Here is a 16,080-nt window from a genome sequence, read left to right as displayed (position 1 = left end):
GCCTGTACTGCATGTCGAAGCTGAGGGTGAGGGACGGGGGCAGCAAGCGCAATAATGGAGTGGCGTCAGTTGGCCACGCCGGAAATGGCAGTCCCAGAAGGGTGAGGACAAGGGAGAGGATGCCATCACCGTCACCATCCCCATTTACTGCCGCCTTCTCCCTCCCTGATCCCAAAGCAACGCTCTTCCTCTCCTCACCACCACTCTTCTCTTCTTCGTCTTCCTCCACCACGTCATCCATTTGATACCTCTCATGTCCACTTGCGCCTCTCTACTTATTAGCATCCTTGCGGTGGCCCGTGGCCATGAGAAATGACAAGATCGAGGAGGAGGAGGAGGAGGAGCACAGAATGTTGTTGTGTCTCATTTCTTTACCTATACATCATACAGTAGTCACAACTTTCCAGCCTTGCACTGGCAGTACAATAGTAGAAGAAGAAGATCCACTAGATTTCAGCTAGGCCTAGCTAGCCCAGCCCTGTCTCAGATTTCTCCTAGCTAGCCTCTGCTCTGCTCTGCAGCAGCAGCTGTAACAACAACAAGATCCCCCATCTCCTTCAGAAGGTGATCCCAAAACTTGCCCACAGCACCACCTCCTCTAAGGTTGCAGCACTAACTACTCTGCTACTAATCACTAACTAATCAAGCACTAGTAGTTTCTCCAAGAACCATCCCAGAGATGGGACGAAAAAAAAGGAAAGAAAAAACAAGACTCCTAGCAAGAGGCTGATCTGTACATACATCACCCAATTAGCCGCCTACTCGACATCCTCGATCTCTTGCTTCTGTACTGTGGCTAAACCGGGGGAGAAACGGCGGGCGGGGGCGGGAGATCTTGAGCGCGGCGGCGGCGGGAGGCCATGGCTACGAGCAGTCCTTCCAGCAGACGAGCATGGTGACGCACCGGCGCATGATGTAGAAGCGCGCCCGCTGCTCCTTCACCAGCCCAGCGCAGCGGCTCGAGAACGAAGGCGCCGCGCACCCGCTCGCTGGGGCGGACGCGGCGGCGCTCGCCCGCCGGCCGATCACCTGGTCCCTTGTGCTGGCCGACCTCTTGAGGAACGGGTCGCCGCCGCCGCCGCCGCCGCTGGAGACGCGCCTGCAGCTGCCGTTGTTCCGGCTCTTCTTGGAGAACTTCCACTTCTCGTCAACGTAGAACTCCATGGATTTGCGCTTCCCTGAGGTGTATGCTTGCGGGGGAGGGGAGGGTGAAGTGGTGGAGACTGAGAGAAGGGGAATGTGGGGAGTGCGAGGACTGAGGAATCCACACTATTTATAACGGGTGAGGCTGGAGAGGATGGGGGTGAATTGGACCATCCAGTGGTTGGACTGGGCTTGGATTTCTAGTAATTGCGAGTCTATTTACGTATACAGATTATGCTGGCACCTGTTGATTTTGCATGGTTGCAAATCATGCTTGTTCTTGAGGCTTAAGGCTGGTCGTAATGGTAGTATCATAGTGTCAAAAACGTTCTAATATTTTAAGAGGGTGAGTAGTATCATGCATGCCAACTAAGCAATTTTGATGAGGTGTCATAAAGCCAACTCCACCGCGCGAACATAAACGGACATCTGTTTTGTCCGGATTCTATCCGTTTGGGTGGGCAATGGGGTCGTGTCCGGGCAATTTCCGGGATGCGGTGGCCGTGCACCCAGCGCGCGGACGCATCCCGGACGCATCTTGTCCGCGTGCACTTTTCTTTGCAAGTCCTTAAACTTTCTTTCATCATTCATTTTTGATACATGACAATACATCATCACATTTTGACTAGTAAAGTAAGGCCAAAGAAAACAAGAACCACAAGAATACATTTGGGAAGATACCCAACTTCCGTAACTGCTCCCTTGAGTTGGGTTAGGGCCTTCTCGATGCACTCATTGTTGATCTTGGAGGAGGCTCGACGTTGCACCCTCCTTTCTTCTTCAAGCCAGAAGTCGACGTTGCTTCCTCACACGTAGTATCATGCCTAGCCTCTAATCTAACAACAAGTGCACTTGTCTCATCTACAACCTCTAGGCTAGCTAAAAGTGCATGAACATGTACTAGATTTCACTCTATCAATATATCGATGTACTCTTCTTCCCAATACCAAAACTTGCATCCATTCTACACAATAAAACTTAAAATTAGCACAACTAGTCTAATCCGATAGCACAAACCGAAGCTAAAAAGAGCACATACCCCATCGTTTAAGCACTTGATGAACACCCATCCGGGATGCTCCGGCGTTGTAGACACGCGGCGCACAACCATCCTTGGGCAGTGGTCACACTTGATGAGGGGCAACGGTGCGCCGACGAGTTTTTGGGCAAGCACCGAGCCCGGCCGGCCGCCATTCGCGTATCTGCTGGCGGACCACCGACGGTGCAGATCCGAGCGGCTAGAGGACGAGCCACTGCCTGCATGTGGCCTTGCGGCCCTGCCAGGGCCTTCCGGCGAGGTGCCCGGCCAGTCCATGGCGTGGCCCGGCCTTCTACAGCGGGCGAGCTCAAGACCGACCGGATCCGTCCCAAATCTGACCGGCGGGTGCGCAAACTAGGTGGCCGTGATGCGGTAGCTCGGCGGCGACGAGGGGAAGGGGCTGGGCGAGCGCGCGTCCGAGTTGCACGACTGCAATGGCAGCGACGGCGGCGGTGGCGGCGAGGGGAAGAGTGGAGAAGAGTGGAGTGGGATGCTAACCGGAGGGAGGGAGGGGGGCGGATAGAAAAAGGCCCGTCCTGCGCCACCGACGGGCGGGCCAGGGAAGGACACGCGCAGACGGTAGGAACGCCCGCTAGTGTCCGTTTCACCCCAAAAGCGGCGCAAACTTGGGCCGTGAATGGGTCGAAAGTGGACACATAACGGACAAAAGTCTGTTTGCTCCCGCGCGCTGGGCCGCCCAGTTTGTCCGTTTTACCCCAAACGGACAGGCCCGGACAGGATGGGGTCGCGCGGTAAAGTTGGCCTAACATTAATGAAGAAAGAGAGGGTGAAGTATCATATCATGATACCGTATCATAATAAATGCTATGCAACTTTGTGTCATGCATGACAATAAATAAAGTACTACATAATACTAAAATATGATACTATGCATTAGGAAGATAGTATCATACACTAGTATCATATGCATGATACTACTCCCTCTGTAAACTAATATAAGAGCGTTTAGATCACTAAAGTAGTGATCTAAATGCTCTTATATTAGTTTACGGAGGAAGTAATATATGATATTCCCCATTACAACTAGTCTAAGAGTTTGCCAATCATCTGTTGTCATAAGTATTCACTTTAGTTAAACGTATTGCCACAAAATTGAATTTGGGTGACTCGCTTTTCTAACCGTTGATTGTTGTCTCAAGATGTACTCCCTTCCTTTTCCGTTGAGACCCCGCTTGAAATGGATGTAAATTTGTGCGCTTGTATTTATTCTAACAGATGTAAATTACTGGTCAACACTTGTTTTTTTTTTTTTGCCTAGAAGGAAAACGACGGGACGATGTGTGTATTCTAAACCGGCAAGATACAGGGCCTGATTTTTTTTAGGGGTAAACAGGGCTTGAGTGGTGTGTCTTGTTTCGGCTGGAATATTTGTCTGACCTTTGTTTTGGACCAGTCATATAATTAATGGGCTTTACCCGGGCGAACAAGCAGGCTCTATCTAGCCCGTCTGACGACCCAACCTTCCCGTCTCTCCGTTTTTTTTCCAGTTCTTGTGTGTTTTAATCTTCAAGCTTTACATTATTTTGATCGTTTAGTGGGCGATCACGGAGTCACTGAATAAAGTCCTCCCTCCCATTTCATTAGTTGGTTTTATTTTATTTTATTGTGGGTATTATTGCGATGTTGGGTGAGTGTAAATGTGTAAATACAAAAAGTATACAATTTGAGTGAAAATTGAAGTGTTGTATGATTACTTTTTGCATGCCAGAAAATGCGCAATTTCAGTGCAAAGTTGTGTGTAAGAATTTTTTTTATTTTTTCTTGAAAGGTAATACAAATGCCACCAATTCATTCTTCCTTATAAAACTTCATTATTTTGATTATTCTTTAGTTTTTATTTTATTTTATTTCTTCTTTAAGGTTAACACAAATGCCGCTAATTTATTGTCTGTTAGGAAACATATTTTTTATGAAAATCCACTATTATATGCTTATTTTTGCATATTTTTTGTATATTGTGCAATTTTTGTCATTGTTTGTATTGTATTTTTTTTCTTAAAGGGTGAAACCAATGTCACTAATTAATTTCTTAGAAAAAAATTTATTTTGTTTTTTAATTTATGTTCTTTCAAGTCACTAATTTATTATTTCTTGCAAACTTTATTATTTGATTCTCTTTAGTTTTTATTTTATTCCCTTTCTACTTAAAGGGTAATATCAATGCCACTAATTCATTACTTCTTAAACAATTTATTTTGCAAAAATTCCACAATTATATGTTTATAATTGCATATTATTATTTTTGTATATTGTGCGCAAATTTTGCCATTTTATCGATTATGTATTTGTTTATTTTACTTTTAGTAAAGGGTAATTCCAATATAACTAATTATTTTTCTTAGAAAACTTAATATTTGATTTATTTTTTACTTTTTTAATTTCTTTTTTCTTGATGTGTAATGGCAAAGCCAATGATTAATTATTTCTTAGAAACTTGATTATTTAGATTTGTTCTAATTTTTGTTTCATTTCCTCCCTTATTTAAGGTAATACCAATATCACTAATCATTTCCTTCTTAGGAAACTTATTTTTGCAGAAACAAATTCATTATTATATGCTTCTTCATGCATATTATAAAAAATGTATTTTTGTGTAAATTGTGTGCGAATTTTTTCATCATTTGTTTTAGAAGAGTTTAGTTTCTTTATTCTTAAAGGGTAATAGCAATGCTAGTAATTCATTCTTCTTTAGAAAATATAATTATTTTTGCAATATCCATGTCATCAATTCGTTCTTTCTTAGCAAACTACTTTATTTTGTAAAAATTCCAGTATTATATTATTATACTTGCATATTAAAAAAATCGCAATTTCTATGTAAGTTTCGGGCAAAATTTATCGTTATTTATGTATTGATTCTATTTCTTCTTAAAGGGTAATACAAATACCACAAATATATTCTTTCTTAGAAAACATCATTATTATGAAAAATGTTAGTTTTTGTTTTATGTTCTTTTTTAATGTAATAAATGTGACAAATTCATTCCTTATTAGAAAACTTCTTTTTGCAAAAATCTCCCTATTATATGCGTATTCATGTACGTTGTAAAAAGCACATTTTCTATGTAAACTTGTCCAAGTTTTTTCACTGTTTGTTTTTCTTTAGTATTTTTCTTTTTTCTTTAAGGGTAATAACAAGGGGACTTATTCATTCTTTCTTAGAAAACTTTGTTTTTCTTCGTATTTTTAATTATTCAAGGTTAGACAACACAAATATTAGATTTCTAATCTAAATCGAAATTTTTTCATTTCTAAACTCACAATATGTCACTAAGTACTCCCTCCATTTCGGTTTATTGGGCCGGAGGTCCAAAATGTCAGAAATGGATCTAGTTCGAAGATCTCGACGTAAGAAATGTAACGGTGGAAATGATTTGTAATTTGGATACACGATTCACGAGATATTTCATTTTGAAAGACGAATCTAAAAACAAACACACCAATTCCTCCCGGTTGGAAAGAAATGCCATTCTCGTAGTTTTTCATTTTGTTGTTATGGTTATTTTTCTTTCAGTTTCCTATATACTACAAACACTTTTTCAGTACATTGTGAACATTTATTTTGAATTAGTCGCTAAACAATTTTCTAAGATCCATTGTAGATCATTTTTCTACATACGATGAACTCTTTTAACATAAGATGATTTTTTAATGCAAATTGAACTATGTCTAATATACATTGAATATTTTTATTACACACGAAACTTTTTAAAAATACACACATAACATTTTCCAGAGAAAAACCAAAAAGATAGAAAACATGTTTGCTTCCTTGAAGGACAATTTTGTTTCATTTGGGAGCATTGGTTAGTACAATTTGGAATAACATGTTAGTTCACTTCAAAAGAATAATTTCACACAAAAAAAATTAAATTAACATGTGATCTAATTTTGAAGATCTCAACGTAAGGAATGGACGGTGAAAACATGATTTAAACACATGGTTTAAGACATACCATATCGTTTTAGTGACAATAAATCGAGCGTTGTGAGATTTATTCTCACAACCAACGAACTTTAGTGAGAATATACTCAATTTCTTTTTTGCACGTGAGAATAAGTCTCGCTAAAGTTCGCTGGTTGTGACAAGTGACGCACATACAATGTTTCATTTGTCACCATCAACAAAGGCGAGGGTGGCGAACCAACGTTGGATGGTTGGTAGAATAGTGATATCCCCTCCTAGACTTGACATCGGTGCGGCGCGTTTAAAAAAATAAGAATGACCTTTGCAATTCATTTTTTAATGGAATTTTGATTTTCAGTCCAATCTGGGCCGAGTCAGATGGGTCCTGAAGCGGGGCCTCGCCGTGTTCCCTCGTGTTCACACAGGGGGGCTAGCAGGGGTTTTAATGTACACGTCTCCTGGTGATGCAGTCCCACAGCTACCAGCGGCCGTCTGTTCATTCCATTCCCGTCCAATCGGCGTTTTCGAAAAGTAAAGTCCTTTTGGGTTTGGATCTGTTCTGCCGGACTTTGACGCAGTTTAGAGCATTACTAGTAGTACCCCTAAACCCTTAAACCCTTAAAAAATAATTTTTTTTTGCGGGTTGCAACAAAAAAACGCAAAGACTAGAACCCCTAAACCCTCAAACCCTAAAAAAAGGTAAGGGTCCAACCCTCAAACCCAATTTCAAACCGTAGAAGTGAGGGTTGGAGGGGGGCCCTCGATCCCAGCCCGCACTCCCTTCCTCCGTCGCGCGGGAGGGAAGTTTCCCGTCCCCAACCCCCGCTTCCTCGCCGCCTCCCGCCCCGCGCCCCGGCCCCGGCCGCCCCGCCCCCCGGCCTCCCGCCCCGGCGTCCCGCCCCCGGCCTCCTGCCCCGCCGCCTCCCGCCCCGCCGCGCCTCGCCCCCCTCCTTGCCCTGGCCGCTGGCGGCTGGAGGCTGTGCTTCCCCTTCCGCCGTCGTCCTCTGCGCCGGCGTGGCTGACGCCGGACGGGGAGGGAGAGCAGGACGGCGCGCCTTCCCCTCGGGCCTTCCCCATCCCGCTCGTCCGCTCCCCTTCCCTACTCTGCTCTCTTCGACGCCTTGCTCTGCTCGACGCCTCGACACCACTGACGCTCCGGCAATCCGCAGGCCCGCAGCTCCTCTCTCTGCTCGACTGTGGGGCGTCGGCTGCTCTCTCCCTGCTCGATTGTTGGCTACTCCTCTCCCTGCTCGAGGCCACCAGCGCTCAAGCAATCTCCAATCCAGCAGCTGTAAGTACGCTGTACTCTGTACATATCCTAGCTATGCTGCAATAGAAAGGTTGGTTGGAAACTTGTGAGTAATTTCAAGTTAATTTGAGATTTGTAGTTAGCCTTGAGAAATTGAAAGAATAGAGAATAGAGATTATGTTGGTTTAATCTCTTTCTAATCTGATAAGTTGGGCTGGTGGATATGTGTAGTGTACTTCTGATGGACAGAACAGAACTGACACCTCAAGTTCAGATTTCAAGTAGAGATTTTGTTCGATTTTCTTGGTTTCAATTCCTTTAGGCTTTAGTAGCATTTTTCAAAAATAATGGCAGTGGTAGGCTGGTAGCTATAGCTTGTCATATATTAATAATTGGCTTTGACATACATAAAGAACTATCAATAGTAGACTAGTAGTATGTTCCATTTCTTTTTTACTGTCTTGAACTCTTGATAGCTTATGTTTGTGTCTTTTCTCTGCAATAGTAGGCGACCAGTAAGATGTCTTCATCAGGTGCCAGCTCCGCAAATACAAGAACAAGAAAAGATGCAGCTTGGGAGCATGCTTTACCAATTACAGATGAGTTTAGGACAAAGAATAGAGTTGGATGCAAATATTGTTTGAACTTCTACAATGATGGCATTACAAGGTTCAAGAAGCATTTGGCTGGACAGAGAAGAGATTGTGTGCCCTGCACACAGGTACCTGATCATGTAAAAAAGCAAATGTGTGCACTGCTAGCTGTTAGTGCTAAAAACAAGGATGAATCATTGAACAAAATGTTGACGCTGCAAGATGAAGTCAGAGGGATGTATGGTCAGAGTGGGAATGATGATCAAGAATGCACAAATGTTAAGTCAGAATGATTATTGTTTTATGTCAAATGTGATGAAATTTATGATATGTCATATGATGAAATGTGATGAAATGTGTGATATATGAAATGACAGTTTTAAAGGTTGGGGTTGAGGCAAAGACTAGAACTCTCAAATCCAACCCTTAAAGCAGTTTACGGGTTAGGTTTGAGGGTTCTAGTCTTTGCCCCTGTTTTTCAACCCTTAAAAGTGTCAAAAAGTGGCACTTCTCAACCCTTAAAACTGCTATAAAGGTTTGAGGGTTTGAGGGTTCTACTAGGAATGCTTTTATTGAGGTATTCACCGTCCAGCTTATTTCCTCGTGAGGTTCACAGCCATATTTCATCGTGAGGTTCCGATTCGGTTCTTTGGTTCGGTTCGGCGCAGCCGTGCGGCGCCCGCGATCTGTGTCCGATTCGTTTGATGAGTGCTTTGACTTGACGTGTGTACGGGCGCGCGAGGCGGCACGTCTGGCCGTGGCCGTGCTCGTGATGCCCACGTGCAACCGTGTGCCGCGCGGCTCGGCGCATCCCGATGCGTCGTCTCGGTTGATTTTCCGCACGCCCCAGCATAGGTCGGCCGGTCGCCGAATCTTACGCGCCCGCGGCGAGTGCCTTTTTTTCGGCCATGCCCACATGGGTCGAAAACTCGAAACGCAAAATGGATGGGTTCACCGTATTGGGCCAAGAAACAGAGAATGGACGCGCCATTGGGCTGTGGCTGCATTGTCGTCGAGAAAAGGAGAAACAAAAACGCTCGCGCAGGGGGCCCTCCTCCACTCCACTCCAGTCCAGCTCTTATCACGGCGGCATGGCGAGCCTGCATTCCGTCATGGCGTTTCCAGGCGCGGCCATGCCGTCTGCTCTGTCCAAACCGAACCTGCTTCGTCGTCGTAGGTTTGCACGTCAGTGCAGCCTTATCCCATCGCGCTTGTCGAGAGAAAGGCCGAAGGAATATGTCACTCTACTACCTCCCAAGTATACGAAGATGACTCATGGCTGGGCCTATCAGTAGTATCAGGAGTCAAGTACGTACACGATGCAAATGCTCTGAACTCATCACTTTCTCCTTATCTGAAGCTTACAAACAATCCACACTCACCGAGTCATTCCACCCCTACACTTTCATCGGCGAAGCTCCGTCGAATAGACACCGCAGGCCGTCCACCTCTGCATTTAACCGGTGGTCGATGACAGGAACTCACTTCGGGTTACCAACAGAAACCAAGCGCAGCCGAGACACTGTTGGCGCACAGGCAGGCGCGCTGCCTGTCACGAGTCATGTACTACTTAACTGCTATTGATGGTATCGACAGCCATCCGGAACTGAGCTAGTGTAGAGAGATAAATTGTGCAGTGATAGCTATAGCTGATCAACACATAACCCGGCCTACATACAGGCTGTGGCTATCGCGGGTTCGAACTCGATCAACAGGAGAGCAATGGCGGCGGCACACAGGAGCGTGTCAACTTCGAGACAGAAATGGAGGCCACGAGTTGGCACGTGGGAGCGACAGGGCGTGACGTGTACTCATGTTGGATCGTCCCCTTCACTTGGTCGGACATGGGCTATGACGGGGAGCGACAGGCCGTGGAGTCCCTCTCTCGCGAGCTATGTCCCGCCAAGCGCACCGAGGAGATCATGTACAAGATCCAGTATGTCCCGACATGGGCAGACCGGCCGCGTATTGCTGATATCGACTAATACTGCTCTGGTTCCTCTGCAAATGGAGTTCTCTCGACTGTTCTCATCCTAATGTAGTACCCCCAGTGTGAAAAAAACGTCTTATATTTAGTCATCCGACTTTATGCCGAACCATGGGTAGCTGGTAGCGTATAAACCGTTCGCGTTTCAAACAAAAGCCTCAAAACAATGTCAAGTAAAAGCAAGTGAAGCAATGGCCACCTGTGATAAGAACAGAGCGTAACATCGGAAAGAATGAGCATGAGAAAATACATGTAAGATCTATACAATTCTTAAAACCTTTTGTGCTTATGTATGTGCGATAATTAATTCATCCACCACTGTGTTTATGCAAACCAAAGGAAAGAAATGAATAGCAATGTTGGTTAAGGTTGACGGCCGGAGTCTAACAGACGGGTAGATCGGACGGCGGAGGCATCAGCTTCTGGTCAGGCAACGGACCATCGTTGACCACCCATGCCATCTTCAGGCCCCAGCTCGTGTGCACCTCAAGATGGCAATGCATGAACCATACACCTGCCCCGTCATGCAAGGAAAAGAGTGAATCAATCAACCCCATATAACTTGTGCAGTTTTGCCAAGTGGAGTATGAACTTACCAGGGTTATCAGCGTAGAACCTGATGGCGACCCAGCCTCCGGCCGGGACGCCGACGGTGTTCCTCTGCACGGGATCGAGCAGGTTGAACCCGGCAGGATGGCTGGACGGGTCGTAGTTGCCGACGCCTTGCCCCACAACAAAGAAGTCGAACCCGTGCAGGTGCAGCGGGTGGCTCTCGGCGCCCTGGATGCTCGTGTCTTGCAGCACCACCTCCACGCTCGTGTTATACGGCAGCACCACCACCTTCGTCCCGTTCGATACGTTCGTGTTGTTGGGCGGCGTGCCGGTGTAGTTGAACGGCTCCGACGGCGTGGTGGGGAAGTCCGACGTGTACACGCCGGCGGTGTTGCCGTCGTAGTGCGCCTTCAGGAGCGCCGTCGTGGGCATGTTGAAGGACACGTTGTTCATGGACGCCGAGAACTTGGTGTCGTTGGTAGGCCCGTTGCACCCTTGGTACGTCGGGCACGGGGTCGTGCCGAGTCCCACGGTGAAGAAGAAGGGCCGGTCTACCCGCATCGGCACCCTGGCCGGGTAGTCCGGGCTGGCGAGGCTCCGGAGCTTGGCGCTGTAGTTGGCGGCGAACGCCGTGTCGTTGAACACCGGCAGCGTTGGCCATAAGAGCGGGCGGCTCTTGATGTGTCCCGCCGGCGCGTACTCGAGGATGGCCGCGACGGTGGTGTTGTCATAGGTGCCAACGCGTCCTGTGGCGTAGGGGCGCGCCAGCATGAGGTGTGTGGCGGCCGGGGAGCCGTCGTCCGGTTTGGCTAGGAGGAGCACGTTGGTGGTCTGCCCCGGCGTGACGAGGACTACGTCCGTGTCGAACGGCTTGACGTAGGCCGCGTCGACGTCGACGACGGTGAGCGTGTGGTTGGCGATCGAGAAGAAAAGCTCGTCGTTGAGCGCAGCGTTAATCAGCCGGAGCAGGTACCACTTGCCTGGCTGTACCTTCAGCTTGAACGTGTCTGCAAATGTTCAACCCATGGTGAGCTAAAATAAATCGACATGAAAACCGTAACCCTTCTTTTTTATTTTGCGTTTTTTGAGTGTTGAATTCGGCCTCTTGTTGTGTGTTACGAACCAGCCTTTGCTCGAGCAGTTGTAGAGTGGGCCTGGAAGCCCGTTGATGGTGTAGGCCTCGGAGACGTTTGGGCCTCCACCAGTCTGCAGCGCCTGAGCTATGATCGCCTCGGGATCCGCATTAAACCACTCGCCGAAGACGACGGGGACGTCCTTGTAGGGTTTTGGGAAGGGGAACGGCACGCCGGACTTGGGGAGGATGACGATGGGGCCGTAGAGCGTGGCGCGCATCCAGGAGACGTGGGCGTGCCAGAACAGTGTGCCTCTCTGCCCGGTGATGGTGAAGTTGTACACGTAGCTCTGCCCCGTCTGGACCGGGCACTGCGTGATGTATGCCGGCCCGTCCGACCACCCTGTCCGCAGTTGCCTCACCCCGTGCCTGCGCTCACATCAACGCCAGTTACCCCTTAGTAAAAGAGTAGACTAGAGGTGGAGTAATTTTTCGCAGAAAGATAAAACTGAGCCGTCTTAAGAAAAGTGGCTGCAGTTGCTACTCCCTCCGTTTGAAAATATTTGTTATCAAAATAGATAAAAAAAAATGTATCTAGAACTAAAATACATCTAGATATATTCTCTTTTATCTAGTTTGATGACAAGTATTTTCGGATGGAGGGAGTACTACCCAAGTGTGATGACCATGACTTTGTTTATAAAAATGTAGCTAGCAGTACGGTTATCACCGATGGAATTAAGTAAGAGCAACTGAGCAAGGCGCCAAAGATTTACCAGTGGATGGTAACGTTGTGCTTCACATTGTTAACCACCTTGACGACAATGCGGTCGCCTTCCCTTGTGACGATTTTCGGGCCGGGGAACTTGCCGTTCACCGTCGGGATGGCGCGGGTGGTGCATAGCCGTGTCACCTTCTGCATTGTCACCTGTAAATTAACCCACACATCAGGCGGTACGTATCTGCCAGAACAAACACACGCAGCATGGTCTCAACTGGACAACTGATGCATGGCATGCATGCATTTCGTGCATTTGAAAATGTGCACATGTGCGCTTGCTTGAGATCGATGTTGAAATGCAGCATAACCCCATAAACACAAAAGAAAAGAGAGATTGAGAGAAAATGCATGAACACAGTACGCACATTGAAGGTGTAGTATCTGGTCGTGCCGGCGAGCAGCAGCTGTGGCAAGGTGGCAAGGAACACGAGCAGTGCGAGGCGGTGTGCCCCCATTGTCCTCCCAACCCTTTGATCGATCTGCAATGCAGATGTTTCGCAAATGGGAGGAGCGATGCCCGCTCGTACCATAACATGAGAGAACAGGTTATATATGGAGGCCACTAGCTAGGTGAGGGTGCAATTTATTAGGTGAAGATACGATGTTTTGCTTTTTTCTTCCGAGTTGATGGGAAATATGAGAAGTGTTAGGTGTTGATGATCAGCCAAGCTTTTTCTAAAAGCGTGATCAGCGAAGCTTGTTTGGGAGGAAGATGACACGAGAAAAGAGAGTTGCTAGCTAGCGCCAGTGCTTTTTGCTGGTGATGCAGTAGGAAGAGTTGGGTCGCGCTGGGTTTTAGAGTGCGGGCAAAGGGATTGTTTCTTTTTTGACAGGAGCACTGCTCACTCACACGGATGTTCTCGAACATCAGGAGCCAGAACGAACTTGATCGTTTCACTTTTGAACAGTTGGTTCACTCGGAGTAAGCCTCAAGAATCATGATGCGAAGTATGCGGACTAGAATCTGCCGTGCCTAGCTATGGTCTGATGTTCAGTTCCTCTGGAAGGTCGACGCAGCCTTGACAGCTAGCATTTGTTATGATCTCCTTATCATCTCGTCAGTTCGGTAGCGACCTTAAGGACAATGTGGAGATGAGTGGTTCGCTCGGCGGTTGATTCATTCAAGAGTTTCATCACTGTGCATGGAGTGACTGATGAAACTGGATTAGAACACTTCAACTTATAGGGTTCTGTTCTTCATGGGGTCCAACTAAAAGATTGCACAGCAGCATAGCTGCATATAGGGACCTAAAACAAGATAAGGTGCAAGTTTGGTTTAAGTTCCTAAGTTCCTCCATTGCACGTACCCCAATGACAGTTAAGATTCGTGGCTGAATGACCTGCACATCCTGTCGAGCATCAACCGCATTGGTCGGACGTCGGCTAACCGCATTAACTGGGTTACTTGCACCCCAGTTTATGTAGTTGGAACGTCAGACACGCTATGCAACAGGCGGCAGCGACTACACCGGCCACACTGCACTTCACCGCCCTAGCTTCAGTAAAATAATAGTATATCACGTCAAAAATGGATTTGATGCAATATAACCACAACTTCCAACACACACGTGCTTCAACCGGACTTTCTAATAAAATATAAAAAACGTATTACCTTTTAGTACTCCCTCCGTCCGGAAATACTTGTCCAGAAAATGATTGTATCTAGACTTATTTTAGTTATAGATATATCTATTTTATCTATTTCTAGGACAAGTATTTCCGGACGGAGGGAGTATTACCTTGTACATTTATCTTCCACACGGGTGCGTAAAATCGACCAGTATCTTCCTGACAATGCCATTCTCTCTGTAATTCCACCATTGCAGCCTGTGATAGTGTGGCTTAATTATAGCCATGCATGTCTTTTGGAATTTTGTACGCTCTTGTTCTTGTCTGAACATGCCTGGCCCGGGCATCTTTACCCTGTCTTCGACATCAAGGAAAACGCTTTGAGTAAAACTATGATCTCGCACAGTGCAACCGGATGGTTTCTGGTGGGTGACAAGCGACGGGACGAACGCGCACCTCATCTTGATTGGGTTTTAGGTTGCTTCCGGGACAGTGACGCGGCATCCTACTTGGACTCGAGCTGCACACGCGGGGCGTATGTGTCCACGATCCTCTCGTCTCGAATCGGCTCTGGAGTATGCTTGACAGCTTTAAACTCTTTTGTAGGGTGTCATGAGCAAGGTACACGTATTTGTTTTGGTAGTTCCAGAAAAGAAAGAAGCTGAGTTAAGACGATACTCTTAAGCCTCTCAAGATCGAGGAAATGGTGTTCCATCTATCTAACAATGTCTTTGCGATCGCCGCTGGGCGTGGGCTGTCACGTAAGGAGCCATGCCCTCTTTGAGATCAGCTGCAGGAAACAATTGACCACCTCTTAGTAGCCTGTGTCTTCTCCAGATCGGTTTGGCACATGGTGCTGACTGCTTGGAGTAATGCTGAGTGGACACCGGGTCCGAATGATCAGCTGTTGCCTTGGTGCACTTCTCATAGGCCAGTGGTTCGCCATAGGAAGGAACTCCTTTCGATTACGTGCTCGGTGCTCTGGGAGATTTGAAAACACCGGATTGCTATCGTCTTCGACAATTCTACCCCTTAGATGAGCGTGGTGCTGAGAAAGAATCCCGGAGGAAGGTAAAGCTTGGCATTTGGCGAGCCTTGTTGCAGACTTAGGCAATTTCGTGATTAATTTCAGAATATAAATCATGATTAAAACTATTATTAGCATGCAACGGTTTAGCATACTAGATGAGACAGGAAAACATATACAGTAGCATTGCACATGTAACAACAACCATAATTAGAGACAAGAACGGATCACCACGCACATACTATTTGTTTGCCGCAGGAGCAATGTGAAGCAGATGACGCTGGAGATGCCTGTACACGTGTCCGACTTAGATGGAAGACGACCCATGGTGAGAAAGTTGAACAGTTGCACGAAGTGCTTCCCGAAAATCTAATTCGTCCTCTTCCAGTGCAGGATCACAAGGACGAGAGGTTTCGAAGACCTGCTCTTCCGCTCAAAGGTGCAACCCGCGAGGCGTCGTGTCGCGATCATGATCTCAAATCAACTTGATTTCCAAGTCACGAACTTAACAATCAAGAAAACAATGAACTTGTCTGCCAAGGAACAAAAAAAAAGATGGCAAAAGGAAGCCGCTGTCACATCCTAGGTTTTCCCAAATTTGGTATGTTTAAAATTTCACAGGGAATTAATTATTTTGTAGAATAACCTTTGCTTGCTCTTTGGTTAGCTAACCTTGCATAGGATGTGCTTGTTGATTGACTATGTTTGCCTTGTTTGATCACCCAGAGAGTCAAAGACCCTATGGCCACATTTAGAACCGTAGTTGAAATTTGGGAAAAAGAGAATGAACCCTAAAAATTTATAGGGAATAATTTTGGATCCCAAAATATGGTGACAAATTGAATTATTTATTTGGCATAAAGGTATTCCTAATAAGCCCCAAATGAAATTCAGACCCTTGATAAATTTTCTGAAAATAATTGAAATGGATTGATGGTGGAATCAATTCAAAAATCAAAAGAGAAATTATTTAAAAGGGCCTTCCATTTTTTTTGGCAGGAAATGATTACCATAAGTCCAAATAAAAATTTAACTTACTGTTAATATTCCAAATTGGTTTTAGAGCATATTTGATTTAAACCAAATTGAATTTCAAAGGGAATTGATAACAGAAAAATAAAATATAGGGTGGGAGAAGCT

The 16,080-nt window shown here is 46.2% G+C and overlaps 2 protein-coding genes across 2 annotated transcripts; both read right to left on the bottom strand.

Moving 5' to 3' along the window:
• Positions 1-340: 340 nt before the first annotated feature.
• LOC123092606 (small polypeptide DEVIL 11) lies at positions 341-1,260 on the bottom strand. Its single transcript, XM_044514407.1, has one exon. The coding sequence runs from the start codon at positions 1,162-1,164 to the stop codon at positions 865-867; it is 300 nt and encodes a 99-aa protein (XP_044370342.1). The 5' UTR covers positions 1,165-1,260; the 3' UTR covers positions 341-864.
• An 8,881-nt stretch (positions 1,261-10,141) lies between these two features.
• LOC123094961 (laccase-10) lies at positions 10,142-12,857 on the bottom strand. The gene is made up of 5 exons (XM_044516815.1): positions 12,710-12,857; positions 12,340-12,491; positions 11,619-11,992; positions 10,536-11,498; positions 10,142-10,453 (listed from the first exon to the last, which is right to left on the bottom strand). The coding sequence occupies exons 1-5, from the start codon at positions 12,797-12,799 to the stop codon at positions 10,323-10,325; spliced, it is 1,710 nt and encodes a 569-aa protein (XP_044372750.1). The 5' UTR covers positions 12,800-12,857; the 3' UTR covers positions 10,142-10,322.
• Positions 12,858-16,080: the final 3,223 nt, after the last annotated feature.

Source organism: Triticum aestivum, chromosome 4B (assembly GCF_018294505.1).
Source record: "Triticum aestivum cultivar Chinese Spring chromosome 4B, IWGSC CS RefSeq v2.1, whole genome shotgun sequence".
In the NCBI taxonomy this organism is placed as follows: domain Eukaryota; kingdom Viridiplantae; phylum Streptophyta; class Magnoliopsida; order Poales; family Poaceae; genus Triticum; species Triticum aestivum.
The sequence above is the reverse complement of the archived record's forward strand: the minus strand, read 5'-3'. Positions and strand labels throughout refer to the sequence as shown.